Source organism: Oreochromis aureus, linkage group 3, assembly GCF_013358895.1.
Source record: "Oreochromis aureus strain Israel breed Guangdong linkage group 3, ZZ_aureus, whole genome shotgun sequence".
NCBI lineage: Eukaryota > Metazoa > Chordata > Actinopteri > Cichliformes > Cichlidae > Oreochromis > Oreochromis aureus.
The window spans coordinates 69742560-69770264 of NC_052944.1; the positions used below are offsets into that span (position 1 = coordinate 69742560).

Sequence of the window (27705 nt, forward strand, 5' to 3'; positions counted from 1 at the left end):
ATCCACCCAAAGCCTGTAGTAAACTTAAAGTGCTTTAAATAAAGTGCTTCGAACAAAGTGCTCAGTAACAGAGTGCATGTCCTAACAAACATCGCCTTATATTCCTTCCAGAACTACTCCTTCAGCAACAAATCATTTTTAAGAGCATGTAGGCAGGGTTTCAGGGGTTTGCCGTCATCAACCCCCATGAAGATTTTTTGGACAAAGGTAAATGTGTGAACCAGCTTCCTGGGGTAGTCTAAATGCAGAGCATAGATCAAGCCAAACAATAAGGCAAATGCATCTGCAAATCTGGGAATATCACGCAGCACCAGGTCGCCTTCCACCACAACAGCCATGCTTGAGGAAGTAAAATGGACAGGACTGGTCTGGGAAGCACCATCGGTAACCACTGCAACTGGAGTGTCAAAGAGGGTCGACTCATCCAATGTGTCCGCCTGGAATAGACACAGTATCAATAAGTAAGGTTGGTTTGAGAGAATGTGGCAAGCATGACCTGTAATCTAGCAAAACATTCAGCAGTGTAGTGGGTTACTTTGTAACGAGTTAGGGTACTCTACTTTTTTGAAAAATGTACATTAACGCGTTAGCTTCTTGCATTACATAATTAGTATGTTTGCCATTTTTCTAAAAAAAAAAAAGTAATTTTTCATTTCATGACTTTATCTCAAAAAGAAACTAAATCTTGACTTCAGCCTGGTTTTGGGGGCACCTGCAGCGTAGCCGAAGTGCTGTGATACGCCTGTGCCCTGCTCCTGACCCTGTATATGTGTATGTGTGTGTGGGGGGGGGGGGGTTCTAAAGAGAGGGAATTTTGCTTGTACAATTTGGTAGCTGCTAGGGTATTAACTTGTATTTTAAAAATCCATGGTGTTTTATCTCACTAGCACAATTTAAGTAATGCAAAAATACACTTACATTACATGTCTTAAAGAATTCTGGGTCCTCCTCCCGCAGGTATACAGGAAGGGCATGAAGCACTGCAGTGCGTTTCACGTTGACATCAGGCGTCTCCTAAAAAGGGAAAAGAAAAGTTCATTGAACACAAAGTTTTCAGGTGTCATTCTTTGGGGAGAATACATGTTTATGAAACTGCATAGCATGTGACTCTACATAATTTTGGAGACATTTCTTTTAAGACACAACCTTTCTGTCTTTTATGACAATGAGTCTGTTTCTTACTCATTTGACAAAAATCCTACACAGTATTTTAAAATAGTCTTCTCCAGATCAGAGCTTTAATCTGTATAGAACACGGATGTTCAAAGCAAGGAAAAATTGAGTTTTTATCAGTGAAACTTTTAATTTGTGTTAATTTTATCATTATCAATAGTCACCTGAAGATCATAATGATTCAGGATGGTTCGCAGAGCCTCCGATATCTTGCCAGTCCATGCAGCCTTCTGTCTGTATAGAGCCATAAGTCGTGGTGTGTGTCTGTCAAGTTCAGCGTAGAACTGGTTCCGCAGGTTGATGTTTGTGACTCGGTGGAACTCCGCACAAATCTAAAATAAAACAGGAACAAAAACAGAGCTCCCATTTAAGAACAGTTTCACAAATAAAAAAAATTGCTCCAACACAAATTATTTTAAGTTTTTTTAAGGCCAGACCAGACATGACATAGCTGGAGGGAGTCCTGTCAGCTCAATCAATAGAAAACTGAGATTTATGCTGACTTTGACACAGACTAAACTTTAAATGGTAACAACTACACACATGATGCAGCACAACAACCATCCAGCTATGAGCCTGCTGCGGTCCAGAGACACATGAGAGAGACCAGGGAGAGAATTAACAGCCTCAATAAAACATTGCAAGGCAGTGCTTATGTTTTTAGCTCAGCCGCTGCAAGCTAGCTACAGTTTCTTTTACAATACACACAGCACGCTGCTTCTAATCTTTGTTATCATTTTTTGCCAAAGTGGGTTAGCTTTTGGAGCTTTGTTATCATTCTTTCAACAAACTTGGTCATTGGCAGATGTTAGACAACAAGACTCATGGTTTACAGTTCCTGTCCAAATTGCTGAGCCTCTGAGCTGTGATCGGTCTCCTTCCTGCTGAAACAGCTGCGGTCCTGAAAGCAGTTAGCGCCACAAGAACTGTGCACCCCATCTTTGCTTTAGTATCCCAAGTTAAACTCAATCACAACGCTGGAGTGGTGGGCTAAACCTCCAGTCTGAATTGAGCGCAGCTATCAACTGTTTTTTCGTAGTTAAAAGCAGCTGATGTGCAGTGTACCTTTAGCTCACAGAGTGCTTGCAGGTAAAGCAGATAGAGCTTTATTTTTGTTATTTGGTAACCTGTGGACTCCATGTCCTGACACACAGGCTGGTGTTTGTACAGCTTCCACTAACACAATAAATTTGTATTTTTAGAAAAATTAATGCAATATAATCATAGTAAACACACGAACGCTCACGAACACCACCTACTGCCAACAGCGCATAACATACAACTCCCTTCAGTTACATCACATGTCCAGATTATGAAACTTTCAGTCAAAATTTGGGCTTCTAAACATTTTTAATTTTGAAATGCCCCAATCAACATATCAAGACGTTTTTTTGGGGAGATTTTATATGCATTTCAGCAACTACTGAAATCTGCACCTTAAGGGACTTAATGAATGGTTTCTTTTAAAAATTAAAAATGATTGAGTATTTTAACATCACCTGAAAATATTAATTTTTAATTGGCCCTACAAAAAATGGGAACTCGGTAACCAAGATAATGAAGATTCTCTAAACACGAGCAAATACCACAGTAAAATTGTTGATTGGGATTTACACATTGGATGTATCCTCAGTGATTTGGTACAATTATACAAAATTATTTTATAAGAACTCAACAACTGATGAAACAACTTACTTATGTGACTAAACATGAAGTGATATAACTTACCACAAAAGTTGAACTGTGCCACCGACCCTTGGTAGATCTGCACATGATAAAAAGATGCATTATAAATAATAACACAGCTATTAATAATTAAACTGGCGGAGTACATTTAACCCTTGAGCATCCCTTAAAATTTATACCCATCCTTTGCCCTTGGTACCCAAGCGGGTCCCCTGACAAAAGGTGATATAGCAATATCATATATGATTTTAAAAAAAAAAAGAAATCATATCAGATCTTTTAAACAACTTCAGACCTTACCACAGATCAAGTTTTTAATTATTTTTTAAATTTTTTTAGGTTTTTATGGCTTTATTGTCATAAAATATTGCGTAATAATATTGCGTATTATGGGTTTTTGGGGGGTGAAAAACCCATAATACGCAATATTTTCAAAAAATGAGTTGCAAATGGAAATATTTGGCATGAGGTTATTGCAGCCTTGAATAGGTAAATAATTCATAATTCATTATTTTTGGAACAATAACATTTTTTGCAAAAAAACTAACTGAACTGACCTGAACAAAGTCAACAACAAAATAAACAAAGATGTAATTTACATTTTATAGCATGAACCACAAGATGCATAGATTTTGCAGACAGGACATATCTTATATATATCTAACATTTGCAGAACGATAATAATGCGCTGTTTGCACGATGAGCACTGCTTCCGCTTTTTGGAACACTGCTCTTTCTCAGCAAAAGCCTCCCCTAAATTGACTGTGCGCTTGCGTGCGCACGTCAGTGCATTTCGTGGCGTCTGTGCAGAAATGACTCGTAAGACCAGGCTACAAACTATTCTCACAGACTTCAAATGTGCACTTGAATCCAAGAAGATAGAAAACGATCTCTCTCTGTCTCTCCCTCCGGCTCTGTTTACGTGCCACTGGGAGAGTAAAGACTGCCCCTCCCCCATCTGCATGATTTTTTTTTTTTTTTTTTTAAATAAAACAGGTCTTTTAACCTACAAATGTTTTAATGGCCATGAAGAAAGGACTCTTCAATAGATCTTTCAACTCACCTGTGTTTACTGTCTCCACGTGAAATGACTTGCAGTCGAATTTATTTTTCTTCGGTCTTCAGCCTTGGAATAAAAAATAAAAATATTGAAAACCTTATCAGCACACTAAATATACAACACCTTGCTATATTTCAGTCTGGGTATTACTTTTAATTGTTTAAGATAGAAGTTGCCACTGCTAGCTAAGTCACTTTTGAATGATGCTAATGAGAAGAAAAAAAACTGCCGAACAATGAGGCTGCTTTTGTAAAAACGCCAACTGTCTTGCTTTGGCAAGGGGTCGTTAAAATATCACTAAGACCCTTTCTTTATGTGTGATTCTTATTAAAACTGTGTTTTTAATCGGTTAAAACTGTAAAACTGACGACATAATCTGTTTGAAAAAGAGCGCGAACAACAGCGAACAACTATTCACCACCTGGGTCTGTGCTTTTTAACACAACAGCGCATTCGAAAAGAACTTATTGGCTGCAACATATTAATATACTTGCTTTTTTATGGAAAATAAACATAATAAAGGTTCCGTTTTACTTACAAGTTTCTCCAAATGTGCTCCCCAGTTGCTCGAGAAGGGCAGCCATATTGAACAGAATTTTCTGTCAACGTCGTTCAGGTTAGAGAGAAAACGTCATGACGTAGTTGACGTACACATGCGGAGCTCGGAAAAAAAAACATTTACTCAAAAATCATAATTAAGAAAGCAGTATTTACTCTTAACTTCTAAGCCATGTATAATTATAACTGTTTGAATCGTTAACAGAACAGAAAAGTTTTAAGTTGTTTCAACTTTGTGAGGAATTTCAATTGTTATATCCACAAACTTTATAAGTCAGGTAGACTGTTGGGGTTTACAGTGTAGACGAGAAAGCCATCACAGCTGAGTCTGGACAGAATGCACTCTGATATGTCGAGCTCCAAACAACAACAGGCAATCAAACAGTTGTAGTAGAGCGGAGCAGAGCTGTGTGGAATAAAGAATATGTCTTTTTGTATCGGGATAGACAGTTTGTTCCTCAGCAGCAACATGAATCTTTTTTTTAACTTTTTATTTTGTACATTTTCCAAATTTATAGTACATACAAATAAAAATATGAAAAAGGAACGCAAAAAAGACAAACTAAAAGGAATAAAGCACACCTAATCTGTGGGGTGAAGAAAACAAAGAATAATTTTACACCTATGTATAGAGAGGGGGGACTCCTACCAGCGAGGGAATGCCCAAAGTACTGTCTTATTGATCCAATCCCAAAAACACCATCCACCCAGCCCCTTACATCCATATAAAGACTGCCAGACAGGGCCCGAAGTCTGATCCTCTCCCCGACAGGTCCAGTTCCATCCACAATCATAACATATTTGAACCCAGAGCAGGGAATAGCAAGACCCCATTCTCTCAGGGCCCGTCCGCCTATGCCTTAAAGGATAAAAAACCAAAAGCAGTTTGAATTAAGAAGTAGAAAAAAAAGGGGGGGGGGGGACTCCAATGAGGAGAGATCACTGCCTTGTGGGGTTGAGTGAGTCTTATAGGCTATCCATTTTGTCCACTGTTTTCGGTATTTATCAGATTTCAGTCTCAAAGTGTAGGTCATTTTCTCCATTATATATATTTCCTCGATTACATCAGTCCATTCTTCCAATTTTAAAGGGTCACTTTTCAGCCAGTTTTTTGTTATTACCTTTTTGCTTGATAGCAACATAATTTTAAACAAGTAATGGTCCTCCTTTCTTACATTTTCCCATATTCCAAAATTCAATAATCGTGCCTCACACGGCACGTCATACCCCAACATGAATCTTTTAAGAACCGGGTGGATCTGCATGACAGACAGATGAAAGATGGAGACATGTTTTTGATTCTGAAGAATGTACCCAACGGCTAATATTGGAAAATACGATTGTTGTGTCTGCATGGGAGGAACAAAACAGAAGAACACTGACCCCATCAGCAGCATCAGCATGAGTGATGTGAGTGAATTTGCCCCCCCCCCCCTCTTCAAATCCAACAAAAGTGGTATCAAACGTTTGTGCTACGTTTGTGCTGCAAAAATTTTCGTTTGTGCTGCTATCATTTTAAGGATATTCAAGAAAATTTCTAGAGGTCATCAGAGGTCAACCAGCCCCCCCACGTTGATGGAATCAAACAAAACTGGTGTCAATCAACTGTGCTACGTTTGTGCTGGTTTGTGCTACTAAAATTGTTGTTTCTGCTGCCTCTGTTTTAAAGATATTAATGAAAATGTAAAGGTCAAAAGGTCAACCAGCCCCCCTCCCCACATTACCCAAATCAAACAAATTTGATGTCAAACGTTTGTGTTACGTTTGTGCTGGTTTGTGCTGCAAAAACTTCCGTTTGTGCTGCTATCATTTCAAAAATATTAATAAAATAATGTCCTGATGCATGCTCAATCATCCAGGTAAGTAAATTCCAAAAGGTTGATTCTGTTCATCTGGACATTTTCAGTGGGAGAAACGTTTCGTCACTCATCCAAGTGACTTTTTCAGTCTCAGCTGACTGCAGGTTTCCCCAACCTTATAAACAGTACATTTGCACAGCAAAGGAAACTAGCACCACTGAATGAATAATGTGCTAGGGGGGTTAGTTCCATGATTGTTAGTATGCAAATTCTTATGACCATTGATCAACGACTACTAATCAAAGACACAGATTCTCGAATGGCTATGAGTACCATTCACAGAGAGTTGGGGAATGGCTGCAATCACAGCATTGTAAGATGGTGACAGATGTACCCCCAGACTAGTTTCTGGATTTTTGGGGGAACGAAGCTGTCCTGTTCTTCTCCAGGTCTCCTTTGTCATATTTGCTGTTTAATAGTGTACTAAACGATATCAACTGGTAAAACATCTGGACTGCAGGCAGGTCAGTTCAGCACGCGCATGGCTTTTACTACAAAGTGAGTCTTTTACTATAGATACAGTTTAGCATTGTCTTGCAAGGTTTTCCCTCAAAATAAACTGGGTGATGGCCAGTCTGCCAAATAATGTGCTCCATCTGGTCCAGTTCAGGAGAGCTCAGGAATCTCTTTCTGACCCTCACTCAGATGAGCTGCTATATATGTGAACATTTGTACTTTTAACCTCTTTGCTCTGTGTTGTTTCCTCTTTCAGACCAGAAAAACATCACAGCTGAGTCTGGACAGAAGAACGTCACTCTGCCATGTCGAGCTCCAAACAACAACACCATTATTATTGTAGAGTGGAGCAGAGCTGGCCTGGGAGATGAATATGTGCTTTTCTACCAGAATGGGCACTTTCCCTCAGATTACCAGCATCCACCATTTAAGAACCGGGTGGATCTGCAGGACAGACAGATGAAGGATGGAGACGTGTCTTTGATTCTGAAGAATGTGACGATTAATGACACTGGAACATACGAGTGTCGTGTCCAGAACGAGGTAGACAGTATGACGCTCATCAACAGCATCTACCTGCATGTTGTTGATCCTCCAGGTGAGTGAGTAGAGTTGAGTGTGTGTGTGATCAGAGGTGAAGCTGCTTCCTGGTTGTTGATGTTTGTTTCTAAAGATGTTGTTGATGAGACTTTGTAGAAAGCAGCTGGTCTGAGTGATGTGATCAGAGTGCAGTAGATAATGTCTGACAGCAGTTTGAAGAGGAAATGGATTCTGTTCTGTTCTTCACTCATCACCTACCTGACAGCTGACACCTCACACCTGTTTCTCACCTGCAGGTCAGACAGGAGGACACACAGAGGATGGATCTGTTGTACTGATCATTGTTCTCTCAGTTTCTGGTGTACTGGTCTGGAAACTGGCTAGACTGGCTCAGTGATCTTAATGTTCTTCTTGTTTAGACACTTTTTTGTTGCCTTGGTACTATGTTTTGGATGGACCCATCCACGACCCAGCTATTGTGTTTTGGCTGAGGGAAGGTCGTTTTACAGTATCCTGTCCACTAGCTCCTCAATGGACAGTGAAGATTTTTTTTTACTAACAAGCTCCTTAGCTCAGCTCCTTAGCTTAGCAAGCTCAGACCACGGCACTTTCTCATGATCCTTCCCTTAATCATTTAGATATTCGCTGGCAAATGTAAGATGTGCCTGTATGTGTGACTTTAAGAGCAGAGGAGAAATTGTGTTACCAATGGTGTTCTACAAGGCTGGTCCACCACCTCATGATCAACTTTAACCCATGAGGCAAGATCTTGCATGGAGCTTCAGACCAAAGGAGATTGACGGTCATTTCATATGTCTTATATTTCTGAATAGTGGCACCAGCAGTTTTCACCTTGTCATGAAGGCCATATGTAAGCCTTGTTCAGGTCTACAATCTTGATCCTGATGTCCTTTGACAGCTCTTTGGTCTTGCCCATGTAGGTTGAGAGGTTGGAGTGGAAGAAATCGATTGTGTGGGCATCTGTACTTTATACACATAACAAGTTGAGATCAGGAGTATCTGTAATCAACTGGCTGATTGTAATCTGGGAGCCAGAATTCTGGATAGGTTGTACTGAAATACTTCTTAGGACAAGTCAAGGTTTTTAAAATGTTATATCTCCATCACCCAAAGTGATGGCGTATCTAATGTTTGTTAGCTTTCTAGTGTCCACACTTTTCAAGATATGTTCAAATTTTGAATGATGGTAGAAACCAGCTCAAGCTGATTTAATTTTGGTGAAAATCGGGTCAAAGTCAAGCTGACCCCTTTTTTGATGGAGTTCTCTGAGTTTTTGTAGAACAGATAAAGGGGTTTCAAGATATTTTTTCTGTCATCTTCACCATTCAACCAGCATTCAAATGCTGTTACAAAGGAATTTCCAAAATATAAGAGTAAAGTATTTCTTATATCTTCTAATAAGCTTTAGCCAAACATACATTGATTATTGTTCCTTTTCTGTCTAGGAATTATTAGGCAAACAGAAAAGCACTGTGAAAGAGTAAGAAAGAGACAAAATTGTAGGCTGTGGGGGATTATAATCGCTAGCCCACGCTCTTTACCAAAACATAATGTCCTATTGTCCTAACATTTCTTTTGCTTTTAAAACTCGACAGTCAGCTGCTACATTTCAAACAAATGATTTTCAGGGCTGTTAATTGAGAAAAGATCTGACATATTTGTGTCAAATATATATATATATATATATATATATATATATGTCCATGTATTAATATGCATTCAGTTTGTTTGTTGGTAGTCTCTCTCTGCTCTCCTTTTTTCTCTTATCTTTCTGCTCACCCTGAAACCAATAAAGGGCAGCTACTTTGAAGTAGATGGCTGCCTTTTCAGCTCCCTGAAACTGGTTCGTTTGTTAAGGGGAAATCTAATTTAACTGAATTTTGTACAAAGAAACACAAACAACAGACCCACTTCTTTGGCTTTTTTTCTGTGTCCGTAAAGCAAAAGAATTGCATCCATCCATTTGTATTGAGTGAACACAGAGGTCTAAACATAATCTGATCTACTGATGACTGTGGCTGTTAAGTCATTACTTTAAAATAGTCTAGAAATTAAGATCATTATTGTCCTTTTTCAGTAGCTCCACTGTGACCACTTGTGAATGACAGCTTAGCCAAAAAGATATTGTGTTATTTTTATGTTGTCCTAAATTCATCATTTATTCATTTCAGATTTGATTTTCAATAAATTTTTAAATGACTTTAATGTGAAATTGTTACTTTTTGTTCACCTCTTATGAAGTTAAAATTTACAAGTATAACAAGTGGTTTTTCTTTTTATTAGACTCATGGCAACAGAGAATCTCAGTTGTTTTACTTGTGCCCAATAATCTCAGAAGAGATACAGAAGAAACAACAAGGTTTCAGAGGCAGAGCTGTTCTTTCCAGTGATCATTGTGGAGAACGCAAGATATTTGTAGGGCTGGACCATTTTTTCTGCATAATCCATCATATAAAATGTAATCAAATGAAAAAGTCTCTTTTTAAAACTTGTTTTATTAGTTTTAATCTTTTAACTTTATGAACATGATTTTTTTTTCCTCGTACGTTTTTTTTTTTTTTTTTTTTTGCCTTTTTGGCAAGTCTGCCTTTGTATGGACCTGCTGTCTTTCGTTTTGTACATAACTGTTTTTGGGGCAAATAAAATGCATGCGCAAAAGTCACATGGTCTGTCGAGCTCTATTCACGAGCCGCACACTTCGGAGTACACGGCCTTTGCAGTCTACATGGGCCGAGTACTCCGAAGAGGGAGAAGAGAGGAAGTGTGAGGCTTGTGAAATGGGATGATCTAGCCACCACTGCACTGCTCAGGTTGCCTAGCAACCATGATACTAACCATGAGAAATGTTTCATACAGCATTGTTTGACAGAAATGAAAGAGAACAAATGTTTTTTGTTCCTTTTTTTTCATGAGATGTTTTGATTTGTTGAGTGTCTGAGGCTGAGACCACGGGAATGTAAAAACATGTTTGTTGGGCTTCATTTCTGTATCCAACTGTAGTTTTAAGGTTTTAAGGTTAGCTAGTAAATAAAATTAGCTAATGTCACTCAGTGCCATTACACTTCGGTAATGTAAATATGGCCAACATTATATTTATTATTATATTATATTAATTATGATTTATTACAGCAGTGAGCTTGAACTCTGTGTCAAACACTGAGCTTCACTAAAGATTCAAGTTGCATTTATTTATACTTCCTATCACCTTAAATCGTCACTCAAAGACAAGTATCTTTGACAGTGATCTATTAGATATTTATATGTAAGAGACAAATCTTGTTCTTTTAATACGTTGCCATTACTAAATCTGTCTGAATGCTTACAAATATGGGTAAAATGAAAATTTACACAGCAGTGCTACTAATCCAAAATACTCAAAGCTTCATAGAACTGAAACAAACATTTATTTTTAGCTCCATTCTGCTGCTGATACATACTTTAGGTTTCTGGACATTAAACTTGTTGCTGCCTTTCATAGTGTGTAACTTGAAGGCCCTGAGTACTTTCTCCCACACTGAAAACACTGGAATGATCAAATTATTTGAACATTACCTAATAAGACTGATTCAGGACAGACAATTAGTTATGTTAAACTTTTCTATCAGTCCTTCACAAACAGGGAACAGTCTGTCTATTCTCTCCATCTGCCAGCTGCTGCTGGCTCTTCCTCCTCCTCTTCCTCACACACTGCTGAGTGTGTCCTAGTTACGGTGGCCCTGAAGTGCAAACCACAAAAACAAATCACAACACGCACAACAAATTGAAAAGCGCAAAAACAAATTGAAAAGCGCAAAAACAAATTGAAAAGCGCAAAAACAAATTGAAAAGCACAACAACAAATCACTTAACGCAAAAACAAATTGAAAAGCGCAAAAAGAAATTCACTTAACGCAAAAACAAATTGAAAAGCACAAAAACAAATCACAAAACGCACAACAAATTGAAAAGCGCAAAAACAAATTGAAAAGCGCAAAAACAAATTCACTTAACACAAAAACAAATTGAAAAGCGCAAAAACAAAAACCAAACCGGAAGAGGTAGGTACCAATGCTGCAACAACAGGCATCACTGATTGGATGATGGATCCGGTAGCCTTTTGAACCGGAAGTTGTTCTGTTCGGAAATTTGGTGACTGCTCTACCAACTTTTTCCACAACTTGGACAAAACATGTTGGCTGTATCCCAATTCAGGGTCTGCAGCCTTAAAGGCTGCATTTTAAGGCCGATTACGTCTGGCGGCGCGCGAAGGCTGTCCCAATTCAAAGGCTGCTCGAAATGCGGCCCTCAAATTCGACCTTCATTTCCCTGAATTTTAAGGCTGTGGCGGTGTAGACTTCGTGGCCCAACATATCCCACAATTTATAGCGCGGCAGTCACTGTGGATAATTTTGCCGCAGACGGCAGAAGCGGAGCGGCGAAGAGTAAACTGTTAAACGTAAGTACTGAATATGATGTCACTTTTTATGTGCAAATGTTTAATAATGAGGAACATTAAAACACTACTGTTGGCCACATGTCGGCAAAGTTATTTGCCATTAGCGATGTTTGTACTTTCAGCGTTTACTTTGTTTTAAAGCATTTAAAATATAATAATACAATAGTTGACCTTAATCTTACAGAGAATGTGATGATTTTATGGATAATTAAAGTCAGTCATATATCCACAAACACAACAAGCTGAAAGTCAGTGATGCTGCTCGGTTTGCAGTCCTGAATATGACGGCACAAGCAGGATTCACTGCACTGTTAATGTTAGCTATGTTATATTGCTGCCTCTGTTCGGTGGTGGTGTCGAGCCAAACGGACTTTAACGTGTGTTTAATGAGCTGACGGTTCACTCGTTAAGCTGAAAGAAGATGCTTTAATCACAGGAGTCACACATGTGTCCACTGGACCATCTGGGAACTCTTCTTGTTTAGCACCCATAATAACACAAACACTAAATCCTCCTTCTCTTGTGCTGTTTTGTAGCAGTGTATACACCTGAGACTGTCACCTGTCTGTCTGTCCTGCACTCTCTCTCTGTTTCTTTCTCTCTGATTGTGGAATAAAAGTATGAACATGTATTTATAAGTTACACTTGTGTTTGAATCCTGCAGCTTATCACACATTTGATTTCCATGTGTGACAACTGCAAGTGTCCAGAGTGAGGACAGACTGAGGGACCCACTGCTGCACATCATCTGTGAGGCTTTGCACCCTGATGATCCACCAGGACAAACTCAGCAGTGTGTGAGGAAGAGGAGGAGGAAGAGCCAGCAGCAGCTGACAGATGGAGAGAATAGACAGACTGTTCCTGTTTGTGAAGGACTGCTAGAAACATTTAAAATAACTAATTGTCTGTCCTGAATCAGTCTTATTAGGTAATGTTCAGATAATTTGATCATTCCAGTGTTTTCAGTGTGGGAGAAAGTACTCAGGGCCTTCAAGTTACACACTATGAAAGGCAGCAACAAGTTTAATATTCAGAAACCTAAAGTATGTATCAGCAGCAGAATGGAGCTAAAAATAATGTTTGTTTCAGTTCTATGAAGCTTTGAGTATTTTGGATTAGTAGCACTGCTGTGTTTGTTGCATCATATTGCTGTAATTGTTTATATGCTTTATATATTCTGAGGTCAGTTGATCTATAGTGTTACATCATATTCTATAAGGATGTTATGTGTTTGTATACTTTCTGCCCAGTTTGACCCATTTAGCAGAAGTCAGCCTGTTTAAGGCTCTGATATCTATTCTGTATGACTTAAAGCAGTTATGACATGGTCTGATTTTCTCACCCAATAAAGGAATATTTAATATATCAGTCTACTCTTCATTCTATCAGACACAGTTATCACAGCTCGTACATTTTCTTTTTACACATATATGTAAGCATTGAGCCAAATTTAGTAATGCCAACATATTAAACGAACAATATTTGTCTCTTATATATAATACATCTACATATACACTGTCAAAGATACTTGTCTTTGAGTGAAGATTTAAGGTGATAGGACATATAAATAACTGCAACTTGAATCTTTACTGAAGCTCAGTATTAGACACAGAGTTCACTCACATGAATTTCACTCACATGTGCTGTACCAGTGTACCTGCACATGTGATGTGACAATAGAAGTGATTTGATTTGAGAGTTCAAACTCACTGCTGTAATAACTTATGATTAATATAATAACTATGATATTGGCCATATCATATTTACACTGACTTTAGTCTCATGAACAACATTAGCTAATTGTTATTTACTAGCTAATCTTAAATGACTGTTCAGTACAGATATGAAGGCCAGCAATCATATTTTACAGTCCTGTGGTCTCAGCCTCAGATACGTATTAAATCACACAAAGCTCGTGTAGAAACAAACACACGAACAAAATATGTTCTCCTTCATTTCCGTCAAAGCTGTATGAAACGTTTCCAGCGGTTGGTGTTATGGTTGCTAGGCAACCTGGGCAGCGCGACGGAGGCTAGACCGTCCCATTTCACAAGCCTCGCACTTCCGGCCTTAGCGTTTTTTAAGTCACGCGGCCCTTGAGGATCGTTGAGGCTGCGTGCTTTAAGGCTGCAGACCCTGAATTGGGATACAGCCGTTGACTGCTCTTTCTCATAACCACGTTCGGCAGAACAACTTCCGGTTCAAAAGGCTACCGGATCCATCATCCAATCAGTGATGCCTGTTGTTGCAGCATTGGTACCTACCTCTTCCGGTTTGGTTTTTGTTTTTGCGCTTTTCAATTTGTTTTTGTGTTAAGTGATTTGTTGTTGCGCTTTTCAATTTGTTTTTGCGTTAAGTGATTTGTTGTTGCGCTTTTCAATTTGTTTTTGCGCTTTTCAATTTGTTTTTGCGCTTTTCAATTTGTTGTGCGTTTTGTGATTTGTTTTTGTGCTTTTCAATTTGTTTTTGCGTTAAGTGAATTTGTTTTTGCGCTTTTCAATTTGTTTTTGCGCTTTTCAATTTGTTGTGCGTGTTGTGATTTGTTTTTGTGGTTTGCACTTCAGGGCCACCGTACCTAGTGGATCATCAGGGTGCAAAGCCTCACAGATGATGTGCAGCAGTGGGTCCCTCAGTCTGTCCTCACTCTGGACACTTGCAGTTGTCACACATGGAAATCAAATGTGTGATAAGCTGCAGGATTCAAACACAAGTGTAACTTATAAATACATGTTCATACTTTTATTCCACAATCAGAGAGAAAGAAACAGAGAGAGAGTGCAGGACAGACAGACAGGTGACAGTCTCAGGTGTATACACTGCTACAAAACAGCACAAGAGAAGGAGGATTTAGTGTTTGTGTTATTACGAGTGCTAAACAAGAAGAGTTCCAGATGGTACAGTGGACACATGTGTGACTCCTGTGATTAAAGCATCTTTCTTTCAGCTTAACGAGTGAACCGTCAGCTCGTTCAAACACACGTTAAAGTCCGTTTGGCTCGACACCACCGAACAGAGGCAGCAATATAACATAGCTAACATTAACAGTGCAGTGAATCCTGCTTGTGCCGTGATATTCAGGACTGCAAACTGAGCAGCATCACTGACTTTCAGCTTGTTGTGTTTGTGGATATATGACTGACTTTAATTATCCATAAAATCATCAGATTCTCTCTAAGATTAAGGTCGACTATCGAACGGCATATAAAGTAAAGGCTTTAAAACAAAGTAAACGCTGAAAGTTCAAACATCGCTAATGTCACATAACTTTGCCGGTGTTGTGCCAAAAGTTGATTTCCAATGCTTCTGTGTGTGTTTTTATGTGTAATATCTTTATGTATGTTGGTAAATAGACTTCGGTGAACAGGGTTTACAAAGGGGTTATATATAGAATTAAAAAATTATCTGTTTTTCCAGTTTCTTTACATCTCTGTGTTATTGTACTTACATTATAACCAATCTGGTCCTTTATCCCCACTTAAAATATTTTTACTGAACTATTGTAATATTTGCTGCCATTTCTGCTGTCCTCTTGGCCAGCTTACTCTTCCAAAAGACATTTTTAATGTTAATGAGATTTTTTTTAACTGCATAAATAAAGGTTATATAAAAGTCACTGCCAAAAACTGATTGCGACTTCTACCTTGTTACACGAATGTTGTTTGTGGCTCAAGATGACTTTATGTCATCCATGAGGGATGCATTTGACATATGTTTCACATATTATAGCCCAACAAGTTACTTATAGCAGTTTAAATACGAGCAGTCAGTTTTTGGCAAATACCGGAAATCAGTTTTTGGCAGACAATCACTTTTTGGCACAACACCGGCATGTGGCCAACAGTAATGTTTTAATGTTCTTCATTATTAAACATTTGCACATAAATAAGTGACATAATATTCAGAACTTACTTTTGAAAGTTTACTCTTTGGCCGCCCCGCTTCCACTTCTTTGAAGTGTCTCCCAGTCCCAGTGCACTTGTTAGCATGTTTTGGTTCGTGCAACTGGTCCGTCGGGTTATTGTCTCCCCAAGAACATTTCCGTTGTGTCTTGTGTGATTTTGCAGCATTTTTCTTTTTGCAAGTGTTTTCTGAAGTTGCAGTCCGTTTGGCCTCTCAGGGCCACCGTAACTGGGTGGACCAGTTAGAGACCAGCAGCTGGACTTAGAATTCTTATTGATGTTATTTAATAAATCTGTTATTTCATAAATCAGGAAAGCTAGTTGTATTTTAAATTTAATTTTACCTGCAAAGACTAACAGGAACCAGACAGAGAATAAAGTGCAGCAGAGCAATGCAGAAGTTAAAGAAGTCATTTCCTCTTCAGTATGAAATGTCACGGAATGCGGTGACAGACCGTGAGAGTGGGGTGTGTATGTGTTTGGTCTTAAGAACGCACACACTATCTGTTGCGCAGCTGCTGTTTGTCTCTGAACTGAAGCTGTGGACATGCACACCTATAGTGCATTCAGGGGAGCATCCCATACACAAACCCATGCCCTTTTGTACAGGACCCAAACGCTGGACTCTTACGATGAATGGTGAATTTATTTACAGAGAGTGAAAACATACAACTATATACAACACTAGTGGCTCCTGTGGTGATTCTTCTCCAGAATCCCACGCAGTGCAAAATATCCATGGAAAAACCAAAACAAACAAACAAAAAAAACCCAGCAACTCCAAAACTCCTCTTCACACACTGTGAGTTCCCTCCGTGAAAAAAGACGCACTCTGCTCCTGATTCCTGGTGGGACACACAAAAACACAGCTCAGCAGGATATCCACAATAGTGAGGTCTTTTAAAACACATAAATCAATGGCTGTACTAACGAGTTTGACAGCCATATTCTTAAATGGGTGCACCTAACGATGCCATCAGCTGCAGCTGGTGACGGTGTTCTGGGAATCCATCCTACCTGACAAACCATCCTAACCGTTGTTCCTGTGCATGCGCACAACACAAAATTAAGTGGCTAACCATCTTATCTTTGTGAATATTAGATAGAAAAATACTCTGATGAGTAAAATTAAGTGCCAAACCATCCTACCTTTGTGAATGTGACCTACAAGCATACGTTAACAGCTAACATTCAGTGGCAAATCATCCTACCTTTGTTAATAAGAGCTACAAGCATACTTTGATGGGCAACGTTAAGTGGCAAACTGTCATACCTACTTAAATTTGTGCTGGAATTACTCTGGGAAGGCAGAAATGTGCATAAACTACTTACGGTAGGACGTTTTGCCAAAGTAGGATGATTTGTCAGAACAGGTGTGGCAACCTCCAGCATGGGAACACTTACAGGGAGAAGGGAAGAACAACCAAAACACTACACTCAGAAAAATAAAGGTGCCAACTGGAACCAACAGTGGTTCTTTAGACTGATGCCATAGAAGAACCTTTTTTGGTGCCACAAAGAACCTTTCAAACAATGGTTCTTTGAAGAACCATTTCTTTCAGTGGTTCATTGAAGAACCTTTAAAGGTGCCCCAAAGAACCATCAAGAAATGGTTCTTTGGGGCACCTTTAATGGTTTTTCAAAGAACCTTTTTAAAATCGGTTCTTTAAAGAACCATTTTTCAAAAGGTCCTTCAAATGGTTCTTTAAAAAACCATTTTAAAGAACCTTTTTTGAAAGGGTTCTTTAAAGAACCATTTTAAATCTTTCAAAATAAAATGTAACAAATTGAATTTGAGTAGGGTAAAATAAATACAAGCACAGCATAGACATATATTAAAGATTTATTGCCATTTCGTAGTATACCAGAAGACAAAAAGGCATTTTAACCCTCAGCACAACATCACAATACATGTCACATATTAGTCATTTAAACAGTAATAATTAAATATTTTTACTATACTATAAATAAATATATATAAATACTATATCTATAGAGAACACAAAAATTAATACATGTATTGTTTAATTAATAAAACATCAGAAAGTGATAAAAACACATTAGAAATAGCAATAGCTTCATAACAGACCAATAAATCAACACATTTTCATCAGCAGATGTTTGCATGTTCAGTAAAAATATTTCAACAACAAGTTTATGATTAAAATGATCAATGAACTTCAGCGTTATGTAAGGCAAGTTTCATGTTGGACTCATTGTCCTTTGTTAGTCCAGTTTAGGACAATGTCACTGACGTATATATCATATCAAAACAACCCCACACCTGCAGTTGTTTCAGTTTTTCTCAGATGTTTCCTGTCAGGTGGTCAACCTCACTCAGGCGAACATCCATATCAGCCAACCAAACGACAAGCTCCTCCCTTTGTGCTTCAAATCCCAAACGGCCACTCTGAGACAAGGAGCTGAGAGAGAGAAAACAAGGGTCAATTATAAAGAAGAGAGAAAACTGAAACCCTCCTCAGAAGGTCTGACTCGCATACCTGCAGTCAACCTATGATGGACTCCAGTTTGGCGTTCACGTCATCCCAGCGGCGGCTGCACTCCCTAGCCAATGGCAGCAGCTGAGTCTGCAGGGTGCCCTGGAAGAGCAGAGTTAATGTTCGACTCCTCCTGGTCAGGCTGTCCAGCTGGATGAGCCGAGGTCTCCCCTCTCGCCGCTGCCTCTGAACACACAAACACAAATTGCATGTGAAGCAGGAGGTGCAGATTTTTTGCTATTCTTTTCTAAATCCAGGCTTGATCACGTGGAGGTATTTGGAAAACTTTTTTGGCCAGTGGACGACTGTTGTCTCGCAGAAAGTCAAATCAAATGTATGCGATACACAATCAATTCACAAGAACACATTAAAAAAGAAAGTGCCTGACTTCAACTGAATTCTGCATCAAAACACGGTAACAGAATTAAAACGAGTGTTTGCAGCAAATGTGAGCACAAAGCCTCACTTTGTACAAGCCTGCTATTAAAGTTCTCCTCTATGCAGATGACTTTCCTGTTTTCAAGGCACAACTTGGATCTGCTGTACAAATCTTATGGATACACGCTATATGAAACAATGGTGTGCACGACTCCAGATTCTGATCCCTCGTCCTAATATTGTCCTAAAAGCAATAGCAATAAAGCAAATGTTGAGGCTTCAAAATACAAAGTCCATAAACCATTGGCTGACATGGGTTTTATCATAAGGGTGATAAATATACAACATATGTTCTTAAGACTAAAAGTATAATACAGATTTTAGTCTGAGAGATTTGATGTTCATTTACCTGCAGATGCCCTATACGTGCCTGCTCTGTGGTTTTCCACAACATTTTGCACATCACTATTTAATACAGGAAGTAGGTGAACTAAAACAAGTCATCTTTCTTTGTGAGACGACAATATTAATGAAACAAACCTCAATGACATCATAGGGATCCCTAAAGATGCTCCTGCTGCTTCTCTTCCTCCTCATCCTAAGCTTCCTTCTCCTTGTCCTCGACTTCCATCCAATTGTAATTCAATCTAATTGTTTTTCTCCCCCTCCTCTTCCTCATTTTGTTGGAGCTGTGAAAAGAATTAGTGTGAATTAATTTGTGCAAACAAGAAAAATCTACAGCTTTTCGGTCAGAGGTGGTCTTGTGATTTTAGCCGGGTAGAGTAGATTTATGTGTCTACCTGCTTCAGCTCTGCGACTGGCTGCTGAGTGATATTTACACCCTGGCTGGATTACAAACTTTAACCACGTGCTGAACTTTGGCCCAGTGTTGATACGTCTTGTTAGTATAATGACCTCTTCTTGGCTTAATGTATGATGGTGGATAAATGAAATGTACAAAGAAAATTTAACTATATTACAAAAGGACATCCATCCTGGTAACATCAAATGACCAGAGCATAACTTTGTTAACTAGTCTGAAAATAAGTTATACAGGAACAGTCAAAGACACACCTTCTCATGTGTCACATTTCTATTCATTCAAAACACTTATGTATTGCTGTATTTTATACAGCTCTTACAGAATGCAAAGTACAGGCTGATGTGAGTATTTAATGTACGGCTCAGCTCTACTGAATTTCAGAGTTTCTAGAGCAGACACAGCTCACATCACAACAGGCTTCAGGCGCCATTTTAGTGACTTTAACAATATTATAAATTTTAATATCGGTCTAGCTGACATTACATTATGTACGCAGCACACAATCTAACCACATATTTTAGAAGCCAAAGGTTCAAATTAGTTGGGAGCACCTTCACTTAATTATAACAGTGGTTTTGTTAGGAAAACAGTTCTGTATACCGGATACTAAATTGCGTTAACGTCAACGGCTAACGTATCTAACATAGCTAACCGTTGTCAAAGGAGTTTGCAAAGAAAAGCGTCTGGACTTCTTTAAGTTGCTTGAAGACGTTTCACCTCTCATCCGAGAAGCTTCTTCAGTTCTAAGGTCAAATGGCCGAGAGTCCCATGTGGGACACAACAGATTACCACACAAAGATCACTACTCTCCTCAGTGACAACAACACCTACAAAGCTTTAAAGCGAGACCCCACAAGCAGCTACAAAAAGAAAGTTATAGCTTGCCTTCAAGACCTTGAAAAGGACAAAATCATTGACCGCATTACATATCACCGCCTTTATCCAGGGGATGCCATACCCTGCATTTATGGACTTCCTAAAATCCACAAGGAAGGGGTCCCACTCAGACCCATAGTCAGTAGCATAAACTCAGCCACTTATAACATTGCGAAACACCTTGCTACCATCCTTGCACCTCTCGTGGGGAACACCCCACATCACATCAAGAACTCCACCGACTTCACCGACAAGGTCCAGAAACTTACCCTGGACCCAGATGAAACCATGGTGTCCTTTGATGTAGTCTCTCTCTTCACTTGCATACCCACCACGGAAGCAGTGGAGACTGTCAGAAAACGACTACAAGAAGACAGCTCCTTGGAAGACAGGACCAACTTCACACCCGATCAGATCTGCACACTGTTAGACCTCTGCCTTACCACAACATACTTCAAATACAACGAAGGTTTCTACAGACAAAAACATGGCTGTGCTATGGGCTCCCCCGTGTTACCTATTGTAGCCAACCTTTACATGGAGGAAGTGGAAAGGTTGGCTCTTGGCTCTTTCAAAGGAAGAGTACCCAGCCACTGGTACAGATATGTAGACGACACCTGGGTCAAAATCAAAACACAAGAAGTGGAATCCTTCACTGCGCACATTAACGCCATGGATAAAAACATCAAGTTCACCAGGGAAGACACAAAGGACAACTGTTTGCCTTTCCTGGACTGCGCTGTGCACATTGAAGAGAATGGCAACCTCAACATTGAAGTTTACCGGAAGCCCACACACACGGACCAGTACCTCCTCTTTGACTCCCATCACCCTCTGGAACACAAACTTGGAGTAATTAGGACCCTACACCACCGGGCAGAACATGTTCCCTCTAAGCCTGAGGGGAAAAAGAAGGAACACACACATGTAAAGGAAGCACTTAAAACATGCGGTTATCCTAACTGGGCGTTTATAAAGTCAGCAAAGAGGCACAGAAAAGAAGATCAGACACCAGCGAGGGAGGATAAGAAAGACAGACGCAACAACATTGTCATCCCCTATGTAGCCGGTGTATCAGAGAAACTCAGGAGAGTTTTCTCCAAGCACGACATCCCAGTGTACTTCAGACCCAGCAACACACTCAGACAAAAACTGGTTCACCCGAAAGACAAAACTCCTAAACACAGACTTAACAATGTGGTGTATGCTGTACAGTGCAGCGAGGAATGCCCAGACCTCTACATTGGAGAGACCAAACAGCCACTTCACAAACGCATGGCACAACATAGAAGAGCCACCTCCACAGGACAAGACTCAGCAGTCCACCTGCATCTTAAGGATAAAGGTCACTCTTTCGAGGATGCCAATGTTCACATTTTGGACAGAGAGGACAGATGGTTTGAAAGAGGAGTGAAAGAGGCCATCTATGTCCACTGTGAGCGACCATCTTTGAACAGAGGAGGTGGTTTACGACACCAATTGTCTGCCATCTATAATCCAGTTTTGAGTTCCCTCCCCAGACGCCTTAACGCCCACTCACATCCTGGGCCATCTGACCTCAGGAAATCACATGACAAGGTGGGGCCAGGTTTCACAATTAGCTCACCCGAAACCCTGGCTGATTAGGTCCCACACCCGCTTTCACACCTTGGCTCATGTGATTAGAGGATCAACAGGGGGTCCATTGTCCCTCTTTGGGGGGATACTCCCACTGGGTTTAAATCTGGGACTCTCCACCATTTGACCTTAGAACTGAAGAAGCTTCTCGGATGAGAGGTGAAACGTCTTCAAGCAACTTAAAGAAGTCCAGACGCTTTTCTTTGCAAACTCCTTTGACTACGATGAGCTGGATGACTGAGAACCTTCACAGACATAGCTAACTGTTATTGTTAGCACAACATTAAGAGCAAGCTACAATGATGAGTAACAGAAACAAAACAGTAAAAAGGTTTTAATGAAAATGTTTTACCTTTTCCAACAGTCCCACAATCCAGAGCTTCAAAGACCAGCAGGTACTGAAGACTGTTATCCGCTTCGCTGTCACCGGCCGTGAGAAAGTGTTTTTTTTCCCCCTAAAGTTCAAGGCCCGCCGGTCGCGCAATCTCTCTGCGCATGCGCATCCCAACCATTGACACCCCCCCCCTCGGGAGGTTGCCATAGTAGGACGTGTTCTTAACGTCACTCTCTCTCTCTCTCTCTCTCTCTCTCTCTCTGTCATTTATTTGGCTCGAAACACGTATTAACAAATTGCTCAGTGATAAACAACTACTGAGATCATTTACCTAAGCAGTGTGTTTTGTCAAAACTAAGTAACTTAGTGTGTTGGTTATGAACACAGTATTCATTACATTGACATTCTGTTGTGCAACTGTTATTTACTTGTATTTTATAATTTGACTTTACATACTGCTGGGTGGTTTGTAAAGTTTACAATAACTAGTATTATCATTATGCTATATTTTCTAATATATATAATAATCTCAAAAGTAATGCCTTGAAGCAGAAAATAGTAATACTTTATTAAAATTTAAAACAGTACAGTATTTGAATGTGTGTATTGTGTCTACTGTTTGTTAACTCACCATAATCATAAACGTCTTAATAATAAATTCCATATTCTATAACCACATTATTTGTGATCAGTGGGTTTGCGGGGTTGGGGGTGTGGGGGGGTAGGGTCTTTAGGCTTTGGCCCCCACCCCTGCCACCAGTATATTTTTAAGCAAGTATTTCTAACTTTTATTTGAATATTCAGTTTCCTACCATCTGCTCTTAAAGGGTAATTGCCAGGTAACCCGCCCTCCCCCTTCGCACACAAATGCACACAAACAAAACACACAGTATAATTCACAGCCTCATTATAGTGAATAAATATTTATGCCATTTTACACCATCAAACTTAGATGGCTAAGGATGAAGAACCTTTTGTTCTTTAAAGAACCATTTGTAATAGCTGAAGAACCGTCTACAAAATAAAAAGGTTCTTTGACGTATGATGGTTCTTTAAAGAACCATGAAGACATCTGAAGAACCATTTAAGAACCATAATTTTTCTGAGTGTACACGCAGAAAATAAACAGAAATACATATTCCAAATGTTGCCATTATTGTACAATAACTAAATTTCTGAGTGTAAATCATGACTACATGATAGTAATTATAATAGTGGATCAATGACCCTCTTAAGGGACATTCATAATAGGGCTTAAATCTGGGACTCTCAACCAATTGCTCTTAGAACTGAAGAAGCTTCTCAGATGAGAGGTAAAACGTCTTAAAGAAATTAGTCCAGTTCCTTTTCTTTCTGTGGCTGTGTGAAGGAGGAAAACTGGTAAAGGTAACTAATTGGGACTGACAAAGCCACCCGTGGGGTGGGGGTTCCACCCCAGGAGAGATTACATTAGCCAGTAGAGAAGTTTTAACAGTTACATAGGGGAAAAAAGGCTCGTTATTAACAAGCAGAGGTGTGGCAAGATAATTTCATAGAACAAAGTTTACTGGACAAAAAAAAAACTCCGAATCGAGCTGCAGAAAAGAAAACAGCAAATTAAATGGCAGGACTTGCAATCCTTTCAGACCTTTAATTAAAACTCTTTATTAACCAACATTGCTTAAAAGAACAAGATTCGCTGCCACTATGCTCTAGTTAAAATAGCAGCTCATATTTATTCATATTTTTTTATCAGTGCAAATCTTCATTAGTAAACACTGTGGCCCCTTTTTCTCAGATAGAACTACTATTAAATAAATTATACATTCAGTATCTTTGCTAACATGGTGTGATTTCCCGCCTGCAATCAGGACTGTTTTTAATGCAGCGTTGCCTGGGGGCCTAAATGCCAGAATCATTCGGTCCAGTTTTTCAGCCTTGATCCTTCCCTGCATACTCTTTGAATGGCCTATGAAGATGATGGACTGGATGATGGTTCTCCTATATACTGCATTACTTTCTAAAAGTTTATTTAGCTGTACTTGAACCCAAACTGGCCAAAGTTGAACAGAAAGCATACATTTGACAGACAGACAGTTGCTTCAGGGCTGTGTGGGAGTATACCAGTAGTGCTGCTTTCTTTTCCTGTGCGCTCTCCAGGACTTGCTCATTGCTACTTCTTGTTTTCCCTACTCTGCAGTTGGTCTTAATCATTATAATCCTTATAAAGGCTAATTGAGGTCAATTGTGAGGTTATGTTTAGTCGTCTGTTTGCTGCTTGCTTCCTCCACTTTCTAGCTTGTGAGACCCAGCCCAAATAATGGAGAGCCTCAGTGGTGTTTTTTAAGTTTATGATTTTGGAAGCAGAGTGGAGTTTTGCTGCTGCAGTATTCTTCTAAACAATAGGTGTCACCACAAAGGTTTTTCTACAAACTCTACAAAGTTTTCAAACACCTCCGTGTGTCTGTCTGTATATCTCTGAGCTTCAATGCAAGATTATCAACCCCAAAACCCTACACGATCATAAACTCATTTCTAGAAACCCAATGCACCTAGTTATAAAAATCAAGATATGCATGACCGGCCAACGCACCACAAAGATTGTGGCTCACAACACAGGATTTGATGTGACAATCATCACACGACACCTGCAACACAAGCGACCCAGTGAGCATACAAACAGCCGAAGAGTTTGAAAAAGCTGCAGCAGAGTACTGCTTGAAAAAAAATTTGAACATTTCTGCATGTTGCTGTTCAGCATGAGGTTAGTAGATGTCCTGCTGCTGTCTACGTATTGTGCAGATCACATGAACAATAGTAGCAATATGGCAGAAACTATCAAGCCAAGTATCAGTTGGGAAAAGAAATCCTTCTTCCCTCCATCCTCTGTGAGTCCTCCTGTCTGACCTGCTGGTGAGAAACAGGTGTGAGTGTCAGCTGTCAGGTAGGTGATGAGTGAAGAACAGAACAGAATCCATTTCCTCTTCAAACTGCTGTCAGACATTATCTACTGCACTCTGATCACATCACTCAGACCAGCTGCTTTCTACAAAGTCTCATCAACAACATCTTTAGAAACAAACATCAACAACCAGGAAGCAGCTTCACCTCTGATCACACACACACTCTACTCACTCACCTGGAGGATCAACAACACTCAGGTAGATGCTGCTGTGCTCCCACGATTGTGTTTCCTCCATGAAAACATGACACTCGTATGTTCCAGCGTCATTAATCGTCACATTCTTCAGAATCAAAGACACGTCTCCATCCTTCATCTGTCTGTCCTGCAGATCCACCCGGTTCTTAAAAGATGGATGCTGGTTATCTGAGGGAAAGTGCCCATCCCGGTACACAAACACATATTTTTCTCCCAGCTCTGCTCCACTCTACAATAATAATGGTGTTGTTGTTTGGAGCTCGACATGGCAGAGTGACGTTCTTCTGTCCAGACTCAGCTGTGATGTTTTTCTGGTCTGAAAGAGGAAACAACACAGAGCAGAGAGGTTAAAAGTACAAATGTTCATATATATAGCAGCTAATCTGAGGGAGGATCAGAAAGAGATTGCTGAGCTCTCCTGAACTGAACCAGATGGAGCACATTATTTGGCAAACTGGCTATCACCCAGTTTATTTTGAATAGGTGAATTTGAATGAAATGACAAATTGTCACAGTTCTGGGTCAGTGTTGACCCAGCATTTTGAGTTTCTTATATTTTGGTTTAATTTTGCATTATGGATTGTTTTCTTATTCTCTTGTAGTGCTTGTGTTGATGGTGGTGGTGATGATAATGATGATGATTATTTGAGTTTCATGTTTCTGTTTATTCGTGTTTTAGGAATAGTAGTCTTGTGTGTCATATTCTGCCTCTCAGTCTGCGTCCTTGTTTAGTGGTTTATGGTTTCCTGTTTTGTTTTGAAGGCGTGTGCTTCATGTTAGTGTGTGCAGCTTTGTTCCCCCTGTCTCGTTAGCCTCATTTCTCCCAGCTGTGTCTCCCTCCTGTTGCCCATTCCCTGATTACTGGTGTGTGTATTTAAGCCCTGTGTGTTCTCCTGCCTGTTGCCGGTTCGTCTGTGTTACTCTGCGTCAGTCTGCGTTGCTCTGTGTTCCATGGTTCCTGTTAAATCGTCTGCGTCTCTCTGCCTCATCCCTTTTTCGTATGTTCCCAGGTCTGTTATGTTAGTTCTCCCAGTTTAGGTGTCATCAGTTATTTCTCATACTCCACTGCTTGTTGGCCACTACTCCACCCTGTAAATAAACTTCACCAGCATTTTCATCCACTGCTTGCATCTTGGGTCCTCCTTCCTCCAACACCACACGGCTCGCCTCAGCAGCCGTGACAGTCTGAACCGCCACAATGGACCCAGCAGCATTCAACCCGCCCAAGGAACTCCGGGAGGATATAGTTTACTCTGTGGACAGATTAATTAACGTTTGGCTGGAGCACGAGGGGAGGGAAGTTCGCCAAGCCATAGCTAATCAGCTACAGCGCTTGGTTTCCGGTCTCCCCTGGCTGCTCAGCTCACTTCACCCGCTCGCACAGGGTTTCATTCTGAACGAGCTCCGTCTTCACTCCCCGACTGCTACCACCCACCCTGCAACTCACGCTTCCCTGTCTGGTCCGACGGAGGATGTTCTGCCCGGCCCGTCAACCCAGCCTTCAAGAGGGAAACGGCGCTCACGCCGCCGACGCTCCTCGCCACAGTCGGACCTAGGGATTTCTGAGCGGCCGGCTGTGGTGAGTGGACAGGACAATATTATTGGTCTGAACTGCGGGCCTGTTTACTCCGGGGTAATGTGCTGTACGGCAAAGGACAATGACTGTTTATCGCCTCAAGCTCAGTTAGCCGCCCGGCCAGAGGCTCAGTTAGCCGCCCGGCCAGAGGCTCAGTTAGTCGCCCGGCCAAAAGTCCAGTCGCCACCTCCACCACATTCAGCCTCACAATCCATGGCTCAATTACAGCCACAGCCAGACGTGTTACAAACCATGTTACAATCCCTAGCCCAGTCAGTAGCCCGGTTGGCAGAAGAATCATTAGCCTTATCATCCGTTCAGTCCCCAACTTCTCCACCATTATTGTCTCAACCTTTACTTCAGTCGCCCTCAGCTCAGCCACCTGTTCAGCCATCATCTTCACTGACTCCTCCTGTACAGCAAGCTAGGTTGATTCAACCCGAGAGAAACCGTTGTTCACCCATTCGTTCCAGGCAGAGAGAAAAACCAAACAATCCTGTAGACATTCCTCAAGAGCTGGCCAGTTTTGAGACTGAGATACACTCCAGGGCCTCCCCAGAGGCTGGGTTTCAGCCCCCAGCAGACTCTGGACCCCTGGAGGTTAAGAAGCCAGCAGAGGACTGCACCCGGCCCTCGCTGCCTGAGCAGAGTCAATGCTCTGTGCAGCTGCAGTCTTCTGTGTGTTTGCCAGAGGCCCGTGTGCCTGCTGGTCCTGTTCCGTCCCTGCCAGAGGCCCGTGTGCCTGCTGGTCCTGTTCCGTCCCTGCCAGAGGCCCGT

The 27705-nt window shown here is 40.5% G+C and overlaps 1 protein-coding gene across 1 annotated transcript; it reads left to right on the forward strand.

Moving 5' to 3' along the window:
• The first annotated feature begins 341 nt into the window (after window positions 1–341).
• LOC120437440 (coxsackievirus and adenovirus receptor homolog) lies at window positions 342–10123 on the forward strand. Its single transcript, XM_039608033.1, has 3 exons — window positions 342–461; window positions 7049–7390; window positions 7629–10123. Exons 1-3 carry the CDS (start codon window positions 428–430, stop codon window positions 7727–7729), a joined length of 477 nt encoding a protein of 158 aa, XP_039463967.1. The 5' UTR covers window positions 342–427; the 3' UTR covers window positions 7730–10123.
• The last annotated feature ends 17582 nt before the right edge of the window (window positions 10124–27705 follow it).

Coding starts and splice junctions, on each gene's coding strand:
- LOC120437440 (XM_039608033.1), top strand. CDS start 428: ATGTGTCCGCCTGGAATAGACACAGTATCAATAA. Junction 462..7,048: donor AATAGACACAGTATCAATAA/GTAAGGTTGGTT, acceptor TTCCTCTTTCAG/ACCAGAAAAACATCACAGCT. Junction 7,391..7,628: donor GCATGTTGTTGATCCTCCAG/GTGAGTGAGTAG, acceptor TCTCACCTGCAG/GTCAGACAGGAGGACACACA.